General features: G+C 39.2%; 1 protein-coding gene across 4 annotated transcripts in view; it reads right to left on the bottom strand.

Moving 5' to 3' along the window:
* Positions 1 to 20,493, bottom strand: part of NCOA7 (nuclear receptor coactivator 7) — a 120,562-nt gene that overhangs the window by 8,169 nt on the left and 91,900 nt on the right. For 3 of the 4 annotated variants that reach the window (XM_081033032.1, XM_081033033.1, XM_081033031.1), the window contains exons 11-12: positions 6,101 to 6,248; positions 1,008 to 1,133 (exon numbers count right to left, since the gene is read on the bottom strand). In XM_081033032.1, the coding sequence (XP_080889158.1) occupies positions 1,008 to 1,133; positions 6,101 to 6,248 (274 nt within the window). Of the gene's footprint in view, positions 1 to 1,007; positions 1,134 to 2,392; positions 2,578 to 6,100; positions 6,249 to 20,493 lie in introns of those variants that run through there. The other variant, XM_081033034.1, reaches the window with a different exon arrangement.

Genomic DNA, 20,493 nt, shown 5'->3' on the forward strand with positions numbered 1-20,493 from the left:
AGAAGAAGGCATTAGACATGTACTCTCCCTTTTACACTTCAACTTGGCTTTCACCAAACAGTTCATGCTTTTCCAATTGTTCTAACTCTCATGGGCTCAGAGATGCCACTGACAACTGCAGCTGCCCACAAAAGTGAGAAGAAAACATGGTGCTTTATGTTAGTAGTCTGATGTAGTCTGTTCTCATCGCACCTATATCTTTCACCTATGTTAACAGTTAGCCATAAATACCAATAATGCATATCTTTTCAAAAATACTAACTATGGCGGCTATGAAATGCTGAAGTCTTCAGAATGCTTAACATCAGTTCTAGCCTCAGAATAAACCCCATTTCTGTGACTGCTTGGCCAAATCTCTTGGCTTTCCTGGGCCTTCACAGATCCATTCGTAAATTCAGGGAGTTGAACCTGATTTGTTCAAGTCTCTAAATTCCGATTTCTAAGCTAACTTATGGGGCAAGTGGAAAAGATTCTTTACAAAAGGTCAAATCCAAGCACATTCTAGGATTTCATAAAATGAAAGTAACAGGTTTCCAGAAAATAGAAAGTACACAAAGAAAATTCTTCCCAGTGGTAGGTAATTTTCATAAAGTAAAGTGTAGTTGCTGCAAGACTTTTCATTGAGCCCAATAAATTAAAACCACTGGAACTTGGCCATTATCACTAGGATAAATTTGGATCCTTTTTTAAGTGCATTAGGACTGCGGTAGGACACTTTAAAAACTGTTCTGAAAACAAGAAACCGTTCTTCATTCAGATTTGGGAGATGTAATAGATGTGATCTCTGGCCAAATCGTTGCCCTCCTGAGAAGTCGTCAGGGAATGCTGCCATAACCTTTCAGAAAGATTACGAGAAAAGGACACTGGCCTTGGTTAGGCTGCTGGTGATCGTGCTTTAAAGCCTGGGTCATCTTTCACCCGGAATGGGAAGCGCACATGCACTCAGGGTTGGAAAACACTTTGTAAGGCCTAGAAGACCCGCACCCTAAACCCCCGCGGAGGCCCACCTGCTCGATGTGCATGTTCTCCAGGAGTGCACTGTGGGGCTGGAGAATCGGCAAGGTTGTCTCGTCGTCATCTTCATAGTAGCTGCAGGTGCTCTTTCTGCGCTTTGCCTCCTCAACGGTGATGATCTGAAATGGAGAAGACAAATAAGCCAAGAAAAACAATGTATTTGCTTTTCCACCGGCTGCTAAAAAACGACCTCGGGTACACAATTGCCTGTAGCAGGTGGGGTTTTAGCAGCTGGACATAAATTGAACCAGGACTTTGGGGAAATGGCTAATTTTTCAATGTCAGAACAAATGCAGAATTTAACATGGTACAGGTAAGGCACTGTACAAAATATAGTCGCAAGTTTTCCACTTTCACCATTGCTGTCGATTGCTGGGTCATTGAGCAAGAATTATGTATATCTCCACAAGCAACTTGTAGAAATGCCCTTAATTCTTCTCCTTTAACCTGCATCTAAATTTTAATTGTTAAGGTACAAATCAGAGATCATTCTGAGAGCAAGCAGTCTATAAATAGAAATATCGGGAAGGTAAAATAGATTTTTTAATCAAGACTCCTAATGTTTGCTCTTAAGATTGTGCACATAGCAACCAACCCTGATAGAAATGACAAATGGTAACAGCTACCAGGAGCAACAGGTCAAAGAAACACAAAGCTTTAGTCTAAATTACAATTAGGTTTATGTACAGTTCAGAAACTACTGAAGTACAAAATGATATTGTACACATTTATTATTTCATTGTAACTATGCTTATGAACTACCAAAGTAAATTTTATCTTAAAATCTATTGTTTGCCCCTCCTAAAATATGGATAAAGTCACTGAATTATTTTGAAATTGAAGGTATATAGGGACTAAGTCACAATAATTCTTGGGTACCAATATTAATGAATTGTATTCTCGAGAAAAACATTTAAGTTATATCTAGTGAAAGTTGTCAGATAATGCACTACTCAATTTCCCAAACGCAGGGTGATAGACATAAAGTACCTGCCACATCTCAGCCAGATTTACAGATAAGGAAATTAGCATGTACACTATACCAACTTCTCACAGGGAATTTACTTTAAGAAAATACTATCAAAGAATCACAAACCCAGCATTTTAAATGTATTAAATAAAGCACATGTTTTTGGTGAACTCTACATTTAACACAGGTATAAAATGAGGCTGTGGAAAGAAAAAAAAAATCAAATATAGATTTTTGACTCTAAATGGAGCAAACCACACCACACCCATCTCCAAAAGGAATATATTACCTGCTCTGGTTGAAATGTCAGCACAATCCTTTCTAATTAAAATGCATTTCAAAACATAGTGAATGGCAGATATATGAGGATTCACCACTACCTTGTTAGCTCTCAGCGCTCCAACATACCTTCACAAAAGGCTCTTGGTCGGGTCTGGCACAATATAAAATCTGAATGTCCAAGGGCAATCTTCGGACTCTCATCCTGACTGGGTGGTAAGAACTGTCTGTTTGCTCTCTAACGAGGAACAGGTTTTTGTCTTTATCTGCCTCCACACCACTGTTACTTATAGCCACGCTGAGCTACAACCGTTTTTGCAGTATCTAGTTTCCTGCATGATTGAGTTTCTGTTTCCCTTAGGAGAGGGTTCAACATTTCTACAGGAACACACCCAAATTAGGATTTTGAGCAAACACACACTTCCTGTCAGGCATAGCTGGGAGGCGGTAAAATGACACTTTCACCTTTGAAACGGTGGTTTCCTACCGGTACAACAAACTCTATTATTATTATTTTTTTTTGGTCTTATGCTTTTATCCATTATTCTCCTCTAGCAAAGCTAGCCTTTCTAGCCCTGCCTTTTCAGAGTTTGGTGTTGTTGTTTTTTTTTTTTTTGCAGCACCTTCTCTAAAGCTAAGCCTCCATTTTAAACTTTCGTAATTTCCCTGACATCAGTTTGAATCTTTGAATCTCATGGGGACAATGAAAAGGAGCTTTTACCCATTACACTTAGAACAATGGCATTTCAGTTCAATACCATGTTCCTGTTTGTTGGGTGTGAGGAACTTAAACGAATGAGAAAACATCTGGTTTAAAATGGTACTTTCGATTCAGTGTTTCAAAACAGCTGGCAAAGTAAAAAACAAAACAAAACAAAACAAAGGTAAATCTTTTTTACTTTTTAGAATATTAATCTTAAAGACTAAGAAGCATACTACTGCTCTACTCCCCGGATCTGATGTCAGGGGATTGGAAAGAAACATAGAGTACCCTGGATCAATTTTCAGTGATCCTTCTGTGACTTTTCCAGATCCAAAATGACCTTTTGGTCATGGGTCCTGCTGCGGGGATCCGAGTGCTCTCGCACAGTTCATCTTGGCGGTCAGTTCTAAGGAGGACTCTGGTGGGTACTTCGTGATTAGTCCCGGGTTAGCCAGAACTTCTTCTCAATGCAAACTCCTGGACACAATCTGGGGCAGAATCACTAGGATTTGGTGTCAGTGAGATGGCATTCCCTTAAGTACCTGGCACTTCATGCTCCTAACATTTACTGATCACTTTCTATATGATGATGGTGCTCGCTTCGGCAGCACATATACTTTCTATATGATGGTGAGTGCCAGGTGCTTTGCCAGGCACAGGCAAAGCAATATTATTTTATATTAATCAATATTATTTTTAATTGATATTAATCAATATTATTTTATATTAATTTCAGGTGCACAGCATAGTGGTTAGACATTTATATAATTTAAGAAGTGATCCCCCAGGCACAGGCTCGAGTGGGTGAAGGAGTGGGTGAGGAGACAGGAGACACATTTATAAATAAATGAATGCCATTCCATGGGATACAAATGCTAATAGTTAATAGCAGCTCAAAGGAGGCTGGGGCCACCTAGATGGCAGGTGAAGGGCACAGCAGGAACATACAGATGTCTTCTATGTTCACTATGGCTTGAGACTAGAGAGTAAGGGAAGTAGAGATGAGGCTGGAGAGAGGGAACAGAAGTGGAGAAAATGAAGAATTCTGATGCCATAAAGGGGCTTAGAATTTGTAGGACAGTATTTTTAAACCTGGCTGTTCTTCAAAATCATCTAGGAGCTTTAAAAAAAAAAGAGTTTTATTAAAAATACAGCTAACATACAATATTATATTAGTTTCAGGTGTACACCATAATTATTCAACATTTATGTAACTAAAGAAATGATCACCATGGTAAGTCCAGCAACCATCTGACACTGTACTATGCTATCACAATATTACTGACTATATTCCCCATGCTTTACATTGTATCCTCACGACTTATTTGTTTTATACCTGGAAATTTGGACCTCTTATTCCCTTTCACCCTTTTCCCCTTTTTTAATTTTTCAATTACAGTTGAAATTCAATATTATTTTATATTAATTTCAGGTGCACAGCATAGTGGATAGACATTTATATAATTTAAGAAGTGATCCCCTTGACTAGTCTCATACCCACTTGGCACTATACATAGTAATCACCATATTATTGACTATATTCCCTATGCTTTACGTTACATCCCCATGACTATTTTATAACTATCAATTTGTACTTCTTAATCCCTTCACCTTTCTCATCCTGCCCCCAAAACCCACCCATCTATCACCCAAACAAATCAAGTACCCATCTGACATCTACATAGTTATTACAATATTATTGACTGTATTAGTTATGCTATACCCTACATCCCCATGACTATTTTTTAACAACCAATTTGTACTTCTTAATCCCTTCCCCCTTTTCTCACCCATAGGAGCTTTTAAAAACACAGATTTCAACATTTTTCCCCCAGACCTACTGAATTAGTCTGCAGTAGTGAGGGTCTAGGATTCAGTTTTTAAAAAAAGTAATTTTCCAAGTGGTGGTTCTGATGGGTGGCCAGGTGGGAAAAGCCACTGAGTGTTTTCCATGCTTCTGATCATTTGCTTAATCACTTATTTAGACAATAAGTTAATTTGATAGCACAGAACATATATAAGACGTTTAAAGCTGATGAAGGAAACATCACAAATCATTAAACAGTGCTAGAAAAAACAGACTATTAAAAAATATTACCTGTATCAATAAGTCAACTGTAGAGTGAGTAGAGTTTAATTAATACTACAGGGTCAACTATATATAAATGCACTATGGTTAAAAACATAAAAGCATAAGTAAAATTTAAAGACAAATAGTAAAGTAGGAAAAAAATCTGTCAAAAATACAGGAGACAAAGAATTATACCTTTAATCATGAAGAGCTCAAACAATATGATGAAACTATTAAGATTCCTTTAGGAAAATGGTCAAAGAAAATTAGTAGGCATCACAATGAAGAAAAAAACACAAATTATATATAATATAATTAATGTATAACATAATTAAAATATAATTTATGCTATAATATAATATACACATATTTTCATTCTATCCTCAATAGTAATCAAGGAAAAAAATTAAAATGTATCATTTCTCAGTTTCCAAATTAGCAAAAATTTTTAAAAAGGAATGATAATAATAATATTTTCTGCTGGCAGAAGCACAGTGAGAAGTGTTTTCCTTACATTGCTGGCAAGTTAAGTTGTCATTATATAAAAAATTAGTACTCTTATATGAAGTAATTTCACCTGTATGGAGCCAAAAGGAGTGATCAGAGCTGAAATTAGAAGTGGGAATACAGGCACTTGGGGTGGGAGTGGGCCATGGCACATGTTCTGCCAGAGAGAAAAGTCTGTGCAAAGGAATGAGCCAGGGGAGAAACAGAGAGCATGAGGCATTTGATGAACTAACTGATAAAACTATGACAGGCTTTTCAGGCCAAATTAAAGAGTTTGAATTTCATCCTGTAAGTGAAGGGGACACAGCAGCAGTTTTAGAAAAGGAGAGTGCAATGACCTGGTGGTAGTGGTGGTAGTGGTGGTGGTGGTGGTATCGTCTTTCTTACACATCTAGCTTCAAACAGAGGAATAGGGTTGTATTCCCTGTAACATCAAAGGTACACAGGGAATCTAAGTTCTTGCCAGCCAAGAAGCTCTTGAAATCTGGACACAACATTCTGACTGAGTACTGTAATTTCAGGACCACAGCAGTCTAGCCCCCTCTGGAGTGCTCACCTCCCAGCTCTTGGTGGTCGGCTCACTGAAGAAGTTGTCGATCATATTGAGTTCTTCCTTTTCTACTACCACAAAGCCTTGCTCTTTGGCATCTTTCCCATAGACGTCAGGAGACCACTGAACAAAGAATGTGTACAAGTGATCCACCCTGAAAAACACGTTCATCATAGGAATTAACACCAAGTCTGGCTTCCTGGTAGGCAATGGAAGGGACTCAGGCACATACAAACATTTTTTTCCTGCTCAGCAAATCCACGTTGCTAATTGGGAAATTTTTCACTGCGAAGATGTTCTCTACTAGTGCATTCCAAACTTGAAAAATAAGTTAACAAATGAGAAAAGAAGTCCACAGACACTGGGAAACTGTCTTTCAATCTGAGGAAAAGATCAAGCAATGGGACATAAAATAGAACACAATGAAATATTTATACCAATTTTTTCCTCATTGGGTCTTCATTTTTCTATACTTGTATTCATTGGGAAAAAAATCAATCTGAAGCTTAAGATGGGAACAAAGATAAATAATGCTCTAATAGGTGTTCATGTAGATTGATGCACTATTATAATTTTAATAAAATGCCTTTAATCATAACTACAATGTGAATAATACTAGCTATTGTTTAATATTAGAAACAGCTACTTATATGAATATGGGAATGTAGATTGCTTCCAATTTCTCTGTTCTCTTTTACAGATTTTACAGATTCTGAAGGTTCTGAAGCATCTCTCCAGGCTTAATCAATACTGATGTAGCTAGTTTCTAAGCAGAGAATAAGAGCTTTCAGTTCCGGCACCTGCAATATGCCCCCAGGTATGAGTCAGTCACAAGCTCTATGACCTTAGATGCCACTTCGGCAAACATCAGAGTGAAGGGAGTGGATGACAGGCAGGATCAAATGATTCTTAAAATCTTCTCTAGTTACAAAATGACCATTCCAATTTGAGCCTACGGAGACAATGTTAATTCATTGCTAATTTTTTAAAGTTATTAATTATTTAAAAATATTATAACAATATTTCTATAGCTTAAATGTGTCAGTCCAAAATTCATATGTTGAAACTTAATCCCCAATGTAATAGTATTTAGAGGTGGGAACTTGGGGAAGTGCTTAGGTCATGAGGGTAGAGCCCTCATAATTGGGATTAGTGCCCTTATAAAAGATACCCCACAGAGCTAGCTAGCTCCCTTTCACCACGTGAGGACGCAGTGAAACGACAGCCATCTATGAACCCGGAAGTGGGCCCTCACCAGAAAACGGATCTGCCAGTGCCTTCATGAGGAACTCCCAGCTTTGAGAGCTGTGAGAAATAAATTTCTGTTGTTTATAAGACACCTAACGGTATTATTATAGCAGCACGAACGAAGACAAATACTAATAGGACTAAAACAAAAACATATCACCCGCAATTCTGATAGTCCAATGGATCAAACTGCTCTTAGGTCTTCACATTCCTCTCTGTTCTTGTCCACATGTACAGTTTTCTTTTCATTGTAATCAGAGCCAAGACATAATTATTTGTTATACATAACATTAAATAATGCACAGATGCCATATTGCTCGTCTTTATAGTGATTTTTAATGGCTACATTCCATGAAAGTAATGAACCATAATTAGCCTGTATTCCTATGTCCACAGGATGTTCAGCTTGTTTCCATTTCTTTGATTGTACCAATAACATTATAATTAACATCCTCATAATCTGTGCCTTTTATCACCTTTAAATTATTTCCTCAGAGTAGTTCCCAGAAAAGGGATTACTGGGCCAAAGGGCATGGTTTCATAACTTGTGATTTATCCTCCCAAACTGTTTTTGAAAGGCTGACTTCTTTACTTTGACAGAAGCATTGCAGTCTATATCTAAGTTTCATAATAATGTTGTTTTTCTTGTGTTTTTTTTTTAAATAAGTTTAATATATATTTTAAGTTTTACCCAACTCACTTTCAGTTTTTTTGAGTGTTAGTGGGTTAAACATTTTTCAAATGCTTTCTTCCTGGCTGCAGCTTTTCTTTCCCGAATTGGCTCTTTGTGGCTATGGACTTAATATTTTTCTGTTCAATTTGCAGAAGCCTCCATATAATGTAAGCATTAATCACTATCGAGTGTGTTTCTAAGCTGTTATGTCCCTTTTTATATTGATCATGTCTTTTCTTCCATAATACAAAATTACCAATTTTCCTATACTTTAAAGGTATATTTCCTTTGAGATTTGTCCTATTCCTTGAAAATATAAAAAGGTATCATCCAAGACGAGGTATCAGTGCGTATGATATGCTATCATTTCTACTGAAAAAAACAAACATATATTATATAGTGTCTGAATGTGACGGCTAATTTTATATGTCCACTTGGTTAAGTTCTGGCCAGTTTTTGGTCAAACACTAGCCTAGATGTTGCTGTGAAGGTTTTTTGTTTTATTTGTTTTTTAAATATGATTAACATGTAAATGAGTAGACTTTCAGAAAAGCATATTACCCTCCATATTGTGGGTGAGCTTCATCCAATCAGTGGAAGGCCTTAAGAGAAAAAAACTGAGTTCCCTGAGCAAGAAGGAATTCTATCTCTAGATGGCCATCAGTCTTAAGAATGCAAAATCAACTCCTTCCTGAGTTTCCAGGCTGCCAGCCTATCCTGCAGACTTTGTAACTCCCAGTCCCCACACCATGTAAGCCAATTCCTTAAAACCAGTATGACTCTTTCTCTCTCTACACACACATACATACACACATCCTGTTGGTTATGTTTCTCTGGAGATCCTTGACTAATGCAATGGACTATTCTGAAGTCTACATAAAAAAATGATTAAAATGGTTACCTCTGGGGAATGGAATGGGGTGGGGAAAGATGTATTTTACATCAGATATCTTAAGTTATTTTAACTTTTAGAAGAAGTAGTACCTTTTTGTGATTTGAACACCAAAATTATATTTAAAAAAGCAAATAATTAGAAGTTTCTTTCTCCTTTTCCCTCACATCCCTGTCTACCGCTTCTGTGTCCACCCTCTTCCCCTAGATGACCTTTTTAGTTTCTTGTGGTTTTGTACTATTATATAGATATAAACATAAATACATATTTGTTTTGTCTTCCATTTCTACAAAAGTTAGTATTATTCTCCATCTTGCTTTTTTTCACTTAACAATATGACCTGGATATCTTTCCACATCAGTGCATAGATGGCTTTCTTATCCTTTTCATTTATAGCTACAATCCTTTACTGTGCAGATTTACCATAGTTTATATAACCATCCTCTATACCTAGACACGGGTTGTTTCCAATACTGTGCTGTTATAAAGAATGTTATGATGAATAACTTGATCCGTGAGTCATTTCACACGTGTACCCTTTTGAGGGATGATATCATCATTTGCCCTCCCACCAGCAATATGTATGCTTCTTGGAATCTTTCAACTATTTTTACCATGTAGTATGAAATTTCTTATTAAAAATTAACTTAGAAAAAGGAAATACATCACCACTTCGGAGAGGTTTTAAGTAGACAATTTTAACTCAGTTTCTAAAACTTAAAATTTAGTTCGTCTTAGACGTCTTTTGTAATAGAGTTGAGAACCAAATAGGCTTCACTTGAACTTTTGGAAAAGGGCACATTTATTACATCGCTATCCACGTTGGATAAAATGGTTTCCTAATTATTTGTTGGCTAGCTTACTTACGAGGAAAACAGTTCCTGATACCTGGGATCTAGCCTGGTCCTATCAGTCAGGCCCCAGTGTTGCTAGGGGCTAGCTCGTCACTCACAGCTAGGCCCTGGCCAATTCCTATGGAATATAAACAATTTCACGAAACATCAACATCAGATAGGGCCACTACGTTCATGATGAATCATGGAAAAAAAAACCACAAGAACACTAAGTCTCATATCTGAACACAAAAATAGAAACACTGTCCAGCCACAAAAATGACCACACATCCCTCTAATCTAGTCAATGTGAGTGACCTGCTGTTCTTTACCAATTACATCATTAACCTGTCTAGTCTTCCCTCCTAGATAAGATTTAGAAGACATCCAATCATGGAATGACCTCTGCTTCCCGACAGCATCCAATCTAGGGCAAAGTCCCACTTCCTGAAGTGCTCCCCTGAATCACCTAACGCAAACCTCAATCCTGTAATTCTTTCCTAGCATCCTTTTCCTGAGATGGTCCATGGTCCCATGCTGTGCATTCTCCTTCACTGCAACAAGTCAACCCAACTGGTTTGACTTCGGGTATGTTCCTGGTTGTCCCTGGCTGGAGGGTACTGCTTCCTTTGACAATGCTCTCTATGCACCCACTATATGCCTCTGAACCTGCCCTTGTGGAGCTTACATTCCAGAACATAAAAGCTGGTAGAGATACTGGATATCATTTAAGTCAACTAACTCTCCTTAGACAATGGGGACTCTGAAGTCTACTGTCAGCATCACAGCCAGGACTGATCTCATGTGGCAATCAGGGTTCTTTCAACCACAGTACAAAGTCCTCCACTTAACACCACATTGACTTGTGAACCAGAACTGGGCTTTTTGGATTTACCACAGAAGGAAGGCTCTAGAAAGGAGAAAAAAGGCATTCTTAAAACATCACAGAGAAAGGCTCAGAGTCATAAAAATTTTAATATTAAATACAGAAGCAACCTTATGTTTTTAGCAATGCTGATGAAATATATCTGCTACTTCAAAGGAAAAGATGAGATTCCCTGCCTCAGGGATCTCACACTGCACAATAACTCTGACCTTACATTGCATAATAACTCTGAGGGAAGTTTTACTATGCCCAATTTAAAGAAAGAGAAACTGAAACTTGGCAAATTGAATAACGTGCCCAAACTCCCCATCCCTGGAAATGTTCCAGCCAATCTAATTGTCTCTTCTTTTATGAATTCCGAACTTCAATGGAAACAGGTACATTTTTGGTCCTGTCCGTAGTCGGAGGTCTCACAGTATGGGCCAAACTCATTCCTTGGCTTTGCGTTTTAGTAATGAAGCTTAAGTAATATTAGTGGCATGCTCTGGGTGGCCCTTAGGGCACATGCTGCCCACTCCCCATTCCTCCTCCTTCCATCAATAGGCTCACAGCACTGTGCTCTGTGCTTAGGGAACATGGTGGGGCAGACACCTCAGCTCAGCCATGTTTCTGGGAACTGTTCTCCATTGGTTGTGGTAGGCAGGGCAGCAGTCCTGAATGGCCTCCCTCCTCTCTCGGGTGGTAGGGTCTGTCTTACAGCCCACAAAGTCACCCGAACCCTGGGAGGCCTCAGGTGAGACGAGACAGGAAACCTTAAAAGTATGTTCTGCAACGGGGCACCCCAATGGGATATGTTCATGTCAATGCCTTTCTTCCCAGCTCTACTTTTGCTCAATTTTCCATCCTTTGTTTATGTTTTTTTACTAATTAATTGGGGAGAGAGGGGAAGAGGATATGACTTCATTGTTTTTCCTTCCAGATTAGAGTGGCTGTAAGCTTATGAAGTGCATTTAATGTAATTCTTGGAATTTTTTTTAATATATATTTTTTTTATAACTGGGTTTCCCTGGTTGTTAGTTCCCATAACTCAACCCTGCCCTCTGGAAACAGGCCTCCAGTTCTGAAAATTCCCCTCCTAGCCCTCTGCCTCCACCTTGCCCACTCCTTCCTCAAGACTCTATCAGTTTTGCTCTCATCCTGATGGTCACCCCTCCTCTCTCCCCAGCCATTAGCCCCATCTAGATTCACACACTTCCAGGCCAATCTTTCCATCTCACCCTCATCGGCGCCCCTTAAAGGTGCACCACTTAGAGGGTTCTACAGCCCCTGCATTTCCAAATATCTGCCCACAGAAACAGAAACAATCATCTTTCTAACTCCTCTCTTGCACTGATTGATATTGCTGGGTTTGCTTATTCATGCTTAAGGAATCCAGTACAAATCAAACGTAGCTACCTTTGGCTAGAAAAAAACCCTCCCTCATGGGACTACCTACTCACTTCTAGCTCTCTTCTGTGACTACTCCAGACACAGCTATTCCAGGCCTCTGCTTTCTTGAGCTCTCAACCTTAGTCCCCTGCCTCCCACTCTGAACAGAGGATTCTCCATTGTACCATCCTAAGAATGCACTCCTCCCCCAACGTCCGTCCCTCCCTCTTAGTGATCTTTCTCTTCAGAAGAAAGAACTCCTCTTCCTTTTTTACCCTCTCCTCTGTACTCTCAATAGGCCAACTCCTTTGGTGAATTTCCTCCGTTACTTCCACCCCACCTGTTCTTCTCTCCATCCCTTTATCTCCTTCATCTTAATCTACAAACCAGGTTGCATTTCCCCATCTTTAAAAAATATAAGCCTCTGGCTTTTGTTTCGCTCTAAAGCTCCCTTCCCATATCTCATCTTCCCTTCAGAGTATATTGTTCACATTTGGGTTAGCATACTTTCCAACTTCTTTTCATTCCTGAAGTTTTCCATTCTGATTTTATTAACCTTTCAGTATATGTCCTTTGTTAAGTCTGCCTCAGATACTGTCCAAAAAAGGCAGCGTTTTTAAATCTTGCTCCCTCCCTCATTAATTTAGTGAAGCTCATTGGCTCAAAAGTGACCTATTGTCAAACTGAACAATATCTCGGCCCTAATTTATCTTGACCTCTGAAAGCCTGTGCGAGGCTTTTTTGAAGTTATATACAGTGACTCACCCTGTGGTCTCCATGAGTCTCTGAGCTTTTCTCAGGCTCAGTTGGCTCAGAACGCTCTCTACAATCTCTGGCCAAGCCAACACAATCACCAGTAATTATTGCCACACTGGTCATGAAGCAATGGGTGTGGTAACGCACGTGAGCAGGGAACTGGGTCAAGAACTGGGTCTTGGCAAATGCTAATATTTAAGGAGAAAGCCGCAGAAGTAGTCCTGGGAGGAAGCCAAGAAAAAATTGCTAAGAAGTAGAAGCAATTTTATAAAATGCAAATCTGATCACTTCATCCAGCTATGTAAAATCCTTTTAAGGTCTCCCCAGAGGTCTTAGGATAAATTCAAACTTCTTGGGGCTGCCTGAGAGCTTTGTTATGTGCCAATCCTCAAAATGCACTCTTTGTTCCAGGCATATACTCTTGTACGTTTGTTCCGACATCCGTTTCTGGCTCCTGTGCTCATGCTGCTGCTTTTCTTTATATTACTATCTGTCTGTCTGTCTATCTATCTATCTATCTATCTATCTATCTATCTATCTATCTATCTATTTATTTTAAGAAGAGTGATGACAAAGGTAAGCCCAGGGGAGAATAATCTCAGGCTATTCAGGAAAGCCTTCCCAGGGGCCATGGTTAAGCTGAGCGCTGAAGGAAGGGAAAGAGTCAGTTACAGGAAAAAAGGGAAATGGCATTCCACCAGAAGGCACATGTGCAAAAAGACATGGCATTTTAAGAGCAGGGTGATGCTAGAGGAGTTTAAACTGGACATGGCAGAAAGAAAGAAGGGCAATGCCATCAGGTATTGGTGACTTCTGACTGAGGGTTCTGTAGTGGGGGCAGGGCTGCCGAGATGCAGGAGACCCAGGCGCTGCCCCAGAGCACTCAGGTTGAGGGGAAACAACAAAACCTCCTAACCCAGTTCTAACAATACATGACAGAAGCCAGTGGGCATCTGGGATGATTGTGTGTATAGAACAGGATTCATCAGGCCGGGGAGGAATTCTGGACAAGAGGAATGAGAGAGCAAGATTTATTCTTTGCTTAATGGAATGGCAGAAGATAAGAAAGAAAGGGCCAGGGGGGCTGGGTCACTGGGTCACAGAACGTCCTGGACACAAGATAAAGTGCTTGGAACTTATCCTGAGGCCACTGTTTCTCACAATGTGACAGGGGCAGTTCCAGTGACTTCAGAGGAAACACCGGGACATTATTTTAAAAGTTACATACTTATTTACAGAATATCAGTAGCAAGTACAACTAGCATGTTATACTTCTGATTTCACAGATATTACTTCTCCGGAAGAGGCTGAAAAAAAGGAGGGGAGTGTGACTTAAGTCCTTCAAAGACAACTACTAGGTGAACAGTAGTACAAAATATATTCAGGTATGGGGAAATATGTGGGAAGTTGTGTGAATGACTGAAGCTTGAGAAGCACTGCTACAGGCACGGAGGAGGCCACATCCAGGGCTTTAGCAAGGAAGAAGCCCAGCCAGATCTATAGTTTAGAAAGATTGCTCTGGAGTCAAGAAGGCCATGTGTGTGTGTGTGTGTGTGTGTGTGTGTGTGTGCGCGCGCGCGCGCGCTCGCGCGCGCGCGCTGGGGGAGTGGAGGGGGGAACTGACTAGAAACAAAAGTCTGGTTGAGAAAGCTACAACAGTGATCCAGCCAAGAGACAATCAGGCCCAGAGCCCAGGCATGGCAGTGGACATGGGGAGTTGGGTGGGGGAGCTTGTTGTACGTATTCCTCCAGGCACAAAACTAGTTCCAACCCATCGGGCAACAGTTAATACCAAAACCTGGCACTCGGGCTTTGTTTAGATTGTCTAATTACAAATTTGGGCTTAATCAGATTTCTTCATAAACTCGAAGGTCTTTACACAAGGCTCTTTTAGGGATTCAGCCCAAAGGAAACACCAAATTCAAGTTACAGATCCCTGTTTAGCAGATAATGTTGTTAGCTCTGAAAAAGAAATTCAAAGAAGACAAATGAAATCGGTTCTTGGAAGGCAACAAGCCTTACTTCAGAGAAAACAAAGCGCTACAAACTGTGGGAGAAAAAGTCATAACGGCAGCAACAACTTTCATTTAGTGCATGGACAAGCTCATTTTATTTTTCTCATAATAACCCCACTAGGTGTCCACTGTAATTATCATTCCTATTTAATGGTGGAAGAAACAGATGCTCACACAGATTAACTTGCCCAAGGCCACACGGTATGCTAGGGGTGAACCTGGCCTCAACCTCAGGTCAGTTCATGGTCTCAACCAATATGCTTCACCAATTCCTTTATGGTCAGTCCCACTCGCCTGGTTTGACTATTTAATAAAAGCCAATCACTGACAAAGCTGTAGGGGTTAGGGTTATAAAACCTGGTGAAAAAATCGGAGTTGATGCTTAGAACAAAACATTATTCTACTATTCATACTGTAGGTATATGAGCTCTAGGTATAATTGCAGTCTATTTTATCAAACAAGACTACTAGTTATGGGAAGATTCAATTTGCTGTTGGCTTTTTTCCATTTTTTTAAAAAACATAGTTATGAGGTAAAGTACAAAAACAAAACAACCCACACATTTCTAAGTTCAACACCTGAACTCCCTAAATTGGTTCCACTTGTTACTAGCTGGCAGCTTTGGGGACATTTCTTAATCTCTCTGAACTTCTAAAATGAAGATAAGAAAACCTAGGTGTCTGGAGCATTAAATGTATAAGAAAGTTCATTCTACTTTCAAACAGATCTTTTAAAAAGTCCCTTCCATGTGATTATCTAAAGTCTTGCTACCACACTAGGCAACACACTTGACCAAAATGACCCAGAAGCAGTTCCTGTCTTATCAAAAGTCACTTGATTGGTAAAAGAAATTGGAGCTATACATAGCAAGATATAACTGAACTACCCACTTGATTTAAAAATTATAAGCAGGAGCCATTAAACAATTTAACAGCTATTACATTCAAAACATACTTCAGAGAATAGGAAATAATAAGACAGGGAAAGGGAAGAAAAAAGAATATGACCTAAAGAGCACTGAAATATACATGTATGCAGCCGCAATATTCCCTTGTATTATTGATTATAAATTAGAGATATTTCAATGCATTTTAGTCTAAAACCTCCTCAGACTCCATTATGAACAGAGCCACAGCAGCCCAATCCAGCAAACCACTCTTGACTACAGAGGTTGTTACTAGAGAACTACCACCTTTTAAAACTCACCTCAGTGGCTTGACCCACGGTCCTAATATCAGAAAGATCCTTTTCTTTGCTCTACCAGATTCAGTATTCTGCAACTCCAAATGAAACCAATGCTTAGTAACGCCCAGGTGTAACACCCACTCTAAAAAGGTCTTAAGTGTGCCTATAAAAAGAAAACTTTATTTACAAAGTACTGACTAAATATGCTCCTTTGTCTGGTTCACCAAAAATAATAGCAAAGTTCTTCTGAGAATCATTAATCAAGACAATAGTTACAGTTATAAAAAGGATCACTCGAAAAGAAGGAAAAACTAAAAGTTTATATTAATACCAATGCGGGATGCCTTAGGCTGGCAGTCCATCGCTTGGATACATACTTTTTGGACTGAACAGTACTTAAAAAATAGAAAAAACTTAAACAATGGTTAATACTTAAAAATTGGAGAGACTTGACACACATAATTCGTATCTCAGCTTCTTTTGAAAAAGATGGGAAGACCTAGCAACACCAGGCTCCCGTGTCCTCACAGCAACACTGGGTTGGAGGCAGTACACAGGTACTCACAGCTGTTCCCTACAGCAGGTGGTTGTAACAATGGCCATGGAGCTTCCCTCCCTCCATTCCTGTCTGGCTCCTGCAGGTATTTAGGTTTGTGGTAATTACAGTTTCTGCATACTTACTCCCAAACACTGTGTGCGGCACCCATTGGCGGGGATTAGTTATCCTGCAACGGGAAAGCGTGAGGACCAACTCTCTACCGTGCAGGCGCTCACTCCTCCCCCGGGAAGCACAGCCACCACACTGAAGAGCTCGCTTATAATGGCGGCGATTTTTCATGAGTGAAGGTCTGGCTATAGAGTCACCAATTAACTCAAGGCATCTGCCAATGCTGGTTAGTAAAGTTACTGAAGGGTGGCTGACTAATAAAGTGCTTCTGGGGAGATGAGGATGACTTCCTAGAACTGTAAGTTGATGCAAAAGACATAAAATGACCAGGAAAAGAATGAAAGGAAGCAGTATCACTTCAAAAACATTTAAAAGTGTTTTTAAAACGTGAGAATATTTACATAAACAACTAGCCTTATATTTGTTCAGTAGTTTTCTGAAACGTTTAACTGGTGTTATAAGGGAGAAATAATTCCTTAGGGCTTGCTTAGGAGGCATTATTGAGTTTTTTCCCTTTATTAGTGACATTCTCACCTTACAGCATCATTATAAGATTAAAGTGTGACATAAGGTTGTGTGATACTTAAAAGTCACAGTTTTTATTCTGAACTATACCAGGTTTGGATAAGTAAGGCCTAATTTGTTCTAGAAAATACAGTATTTTAAAGACTACTCAACACTATGGTCTTTTTGGCAATAATAGTCATTAAAGATTTCAGTTTTGCCCTGATCCCATTAAAAACCAGGTGACTTTTGATTAGAAAAGTTAGTATTAACTACAGTTAAAGATTTCATGCTAGAAAACTAGATTAGTTTGTAATTCCTTTTATTCATCCTTTTTCCTCCAAGGATAATGTTCTTAAGAGCATTTTGCTTAGTCTTCACGAAGGCCCTCCTATTGCAAAGCAAGTTTAATAGGAGAATCAATATTCTTTTTGAGGAGTTTACTTCTAATTACAAAAGTAATGCATGCTCACTAAATGTATGCAGACAGAATAATGGCAGAAAAAAATGCTCTTAAGTAAAAGTAGTTTACAAAACTGTGTGTGTATAATTATATATTATATTAATCCATATATAGAATAAAAGGCCAAAAGTCTGAAAAATAAAAATGGTAGTTAGTTTTGTGTAACAAAATTATGAGCTTTTTATTTCCTTTTTGCTTTTTTGTATTTTTCTAAATGTTGTATAAAGTCTGCATTATTTTAATTATAAGACTAAGTTATTTAAACGTTTTTATTTATTAGACTATAATTTATTCATGCATACATCCAACTAACATTTAGGAGTATATTATATACTAGATCCTATGTTGTGTCTAGGACACAACATTATAAGACTTGGTCCCTGCCCTCAGAAGGTTAAAGTCCAGTAGGAAAAAGGCACAAGGATTCCACGTTTGTAAAAGAATATAGTGAGTGTTTTGGCAGAGGCCAAAGTGCAGCAGAGGGCATCTAAACCAGACAGGGAAAGTCTGATTTCTTAGAGGAGATGTATGAACTAACATGTATCCTGAGGTGAGAGGGGTAAATAGAGAAGCCGGGCATCCAAAGCAAGCCAGCCAATAAGTCGGATTCACATTTGTTGAAGCTGAAATATGGCTAGTTATCCACAGAACAGTCAGAAGAGATCCTAGAGAGGTTAAATGGATAAAATAAGCTGGATGTGGTCATTGACTGATGTGGGACGATAACTCAGAAGCAAGCTTATGCTCACATTCTGGCTTCTGGGACTGAAGGGCTGGTGGGACTAGTTAGTTACTATAATGGAGAAAACAGGAGGCAGGAGTTCTAGAAACAATGGCAGGGACAAAGATGGAAATAAGAAACCCAGTTTAGGCCGCAATCTGTCTTGAGTTTGTTTTATCTATGGATGATGCAAATATTAAAGACTACTAGGTATATATGTTTGGGGCTCAGTAGAAAGTTCTAGACTCAAGACAGCTAAAACTGACTGGCATATAAGAAAGAATTAATTGGGCGTGGGCAATTATATGTAGTGAGAAAGAGAGGGTCATTTAAAGGGTAACATTTAATGAGGAAACGGAGAAAGGAAAGACTGGGAAGGGGTAATAGGAAGAAAGAGGGCATCACATGGGGGATGGGATGGTTAATGATGTCCAATGTTACAGAATGTTAAAGTGACATAAGGACAAAATAATGCCCCTATATGTATCACCATATGGAGAATGCCTAACAGATACTAGTGTTCTAACCCAAATCCAAAGCAACAGATGTTCAGGGAAGGGCCTGGGTACTCCATATGTTTAAAGGCTCCTGGATGACTTTATTACAAAGCTAAATTTGGCACCCAGTGATCTAAGCCAGGAATTCTTTGTTAACTCCATATGCTTTTGTATCTGGGAAACAGAATAGATTCCTCCACAGGCTTTAGTCCCCAATATTTCTGAATTTAGAAACTGAGATACAGAGTTCCCACAAGGAGAAAAAGTGTCAGACTTCAATTCCTGCCCACCCGGCCTCTGTGCCTGTGGCTTGTTCACCAGGCATGTACAGGGTGGCAAAGGACTGTAGCTGCCAGTCTAGGGAGACATGATCGTAAGGTGTATTGCTTTGGGAAACAAGGATTGCACAGGCACAGAAGAGAGATGAACCACTTGAGTTCAGGAATACAGTATTTAAAAAAGGTGCCAAGCTAGAAAAGTCCTAGACTCACTGGGCAAAATCCATAAAGTGACCATTTCAGTAAAACCGCAGATTTAGGCAGATCAAGAAAGAGCTAAAAAGTAGGTCAGTGTGCAAAGGGCTTTAAACACAAACAAGGGGTTTAGACTTTAATCTGAAGGGTTAAGATGTATTCTGTGGCAATACGGCAAGGTCTAAATACCTTTCTACAAGATTTTTGAAGCCATAAGGTACAAAGCAGATTTTAAGAGGAGGAACTAGAGAATAGGAAATTGCAGTTTAGGTACAAGGTGCTGTGTTCACTCTCAGGGTCATGTAAACTAAGTTACCTGGATCTTGTGATACTAGCTTCAGAAAACAGAATTTTGTGTCTTTGTTTTGGGCTAGATAACCACTGTAGCCCATAGAAATTCATTCTAATAATGAGCCAATGCTACAACCAGCCTATAACTAAAGTTAAAACATCTAATATCAGAGGAAGGACATTTTAGTCAAACTCTTTATTTCCACATAATGTTCTGGTTAGACAACCCTCAGTTCAATGAATGAGCACCCATGCAGTATCATCCATAAAATATCAGTCAGTTCCTCTGCCCGTAATCACTGAAACACATCTAGCTGGATGGCAGGTACTTTAGCAAATTCTAAGAAGATGAATACATTTGGGGATGCTGCAAACTTTCATTCCCTTACTAGCCAGAAAATGACTTTGAGTGTATGAAGTAATCCCTCTCCCACTCCCATTTCAGTGATCTGTCAGCAGAAATAAAAAGGATAATGAAGACAGTTTCAACTGCCTGCTCTGGTATCTGGTTATGAGAATAGATTTGAAGTCAAATAGATTTGAGTGTAAATCCCGGATTTGATATTTGCCAGTTTGAGCAAGGTGTTGAAACTCAGTGTGTTCCAGTTTCTGCATTTGTAAAATGAGGAACGATGCCACATGCCTCACAGAACTATCATGAGTATTAAGTGAGATAACCCATGCAAAGTACCATCCAGAGTACTGTGCATGGGGTTAAGGAGAGCAGCAAGTGAAGGCCCTCCCTGCCCTCTCAGTCCGCTCTGACTTAGAACTAGGGAAATTGAGAGTTGAGATATTGAGTTAATTTCTTTGATATTCCCCTTTGAGTTTTTAAGGGTGGTGATCCTACTCTGGATGATGAAGAAATCACAAAAGCACCTTTGGAAAGGTATGTCCTCAACCAGACCAATCGAATGCATTTTATA

The sequence above is a fragment of the Rhinolophus hipposideros genome, assembly GCF_964194185.1.
Source record: "Rhinolophus hipposideros genome assembly, chromosome: 3".
Lineage (NCBI taxonomy): Eukaryota > Metazoa > Chordata > Mammalia > Chiroptera > Rhinolophidae > Rhinolophus > Rhinolophus hipposideros.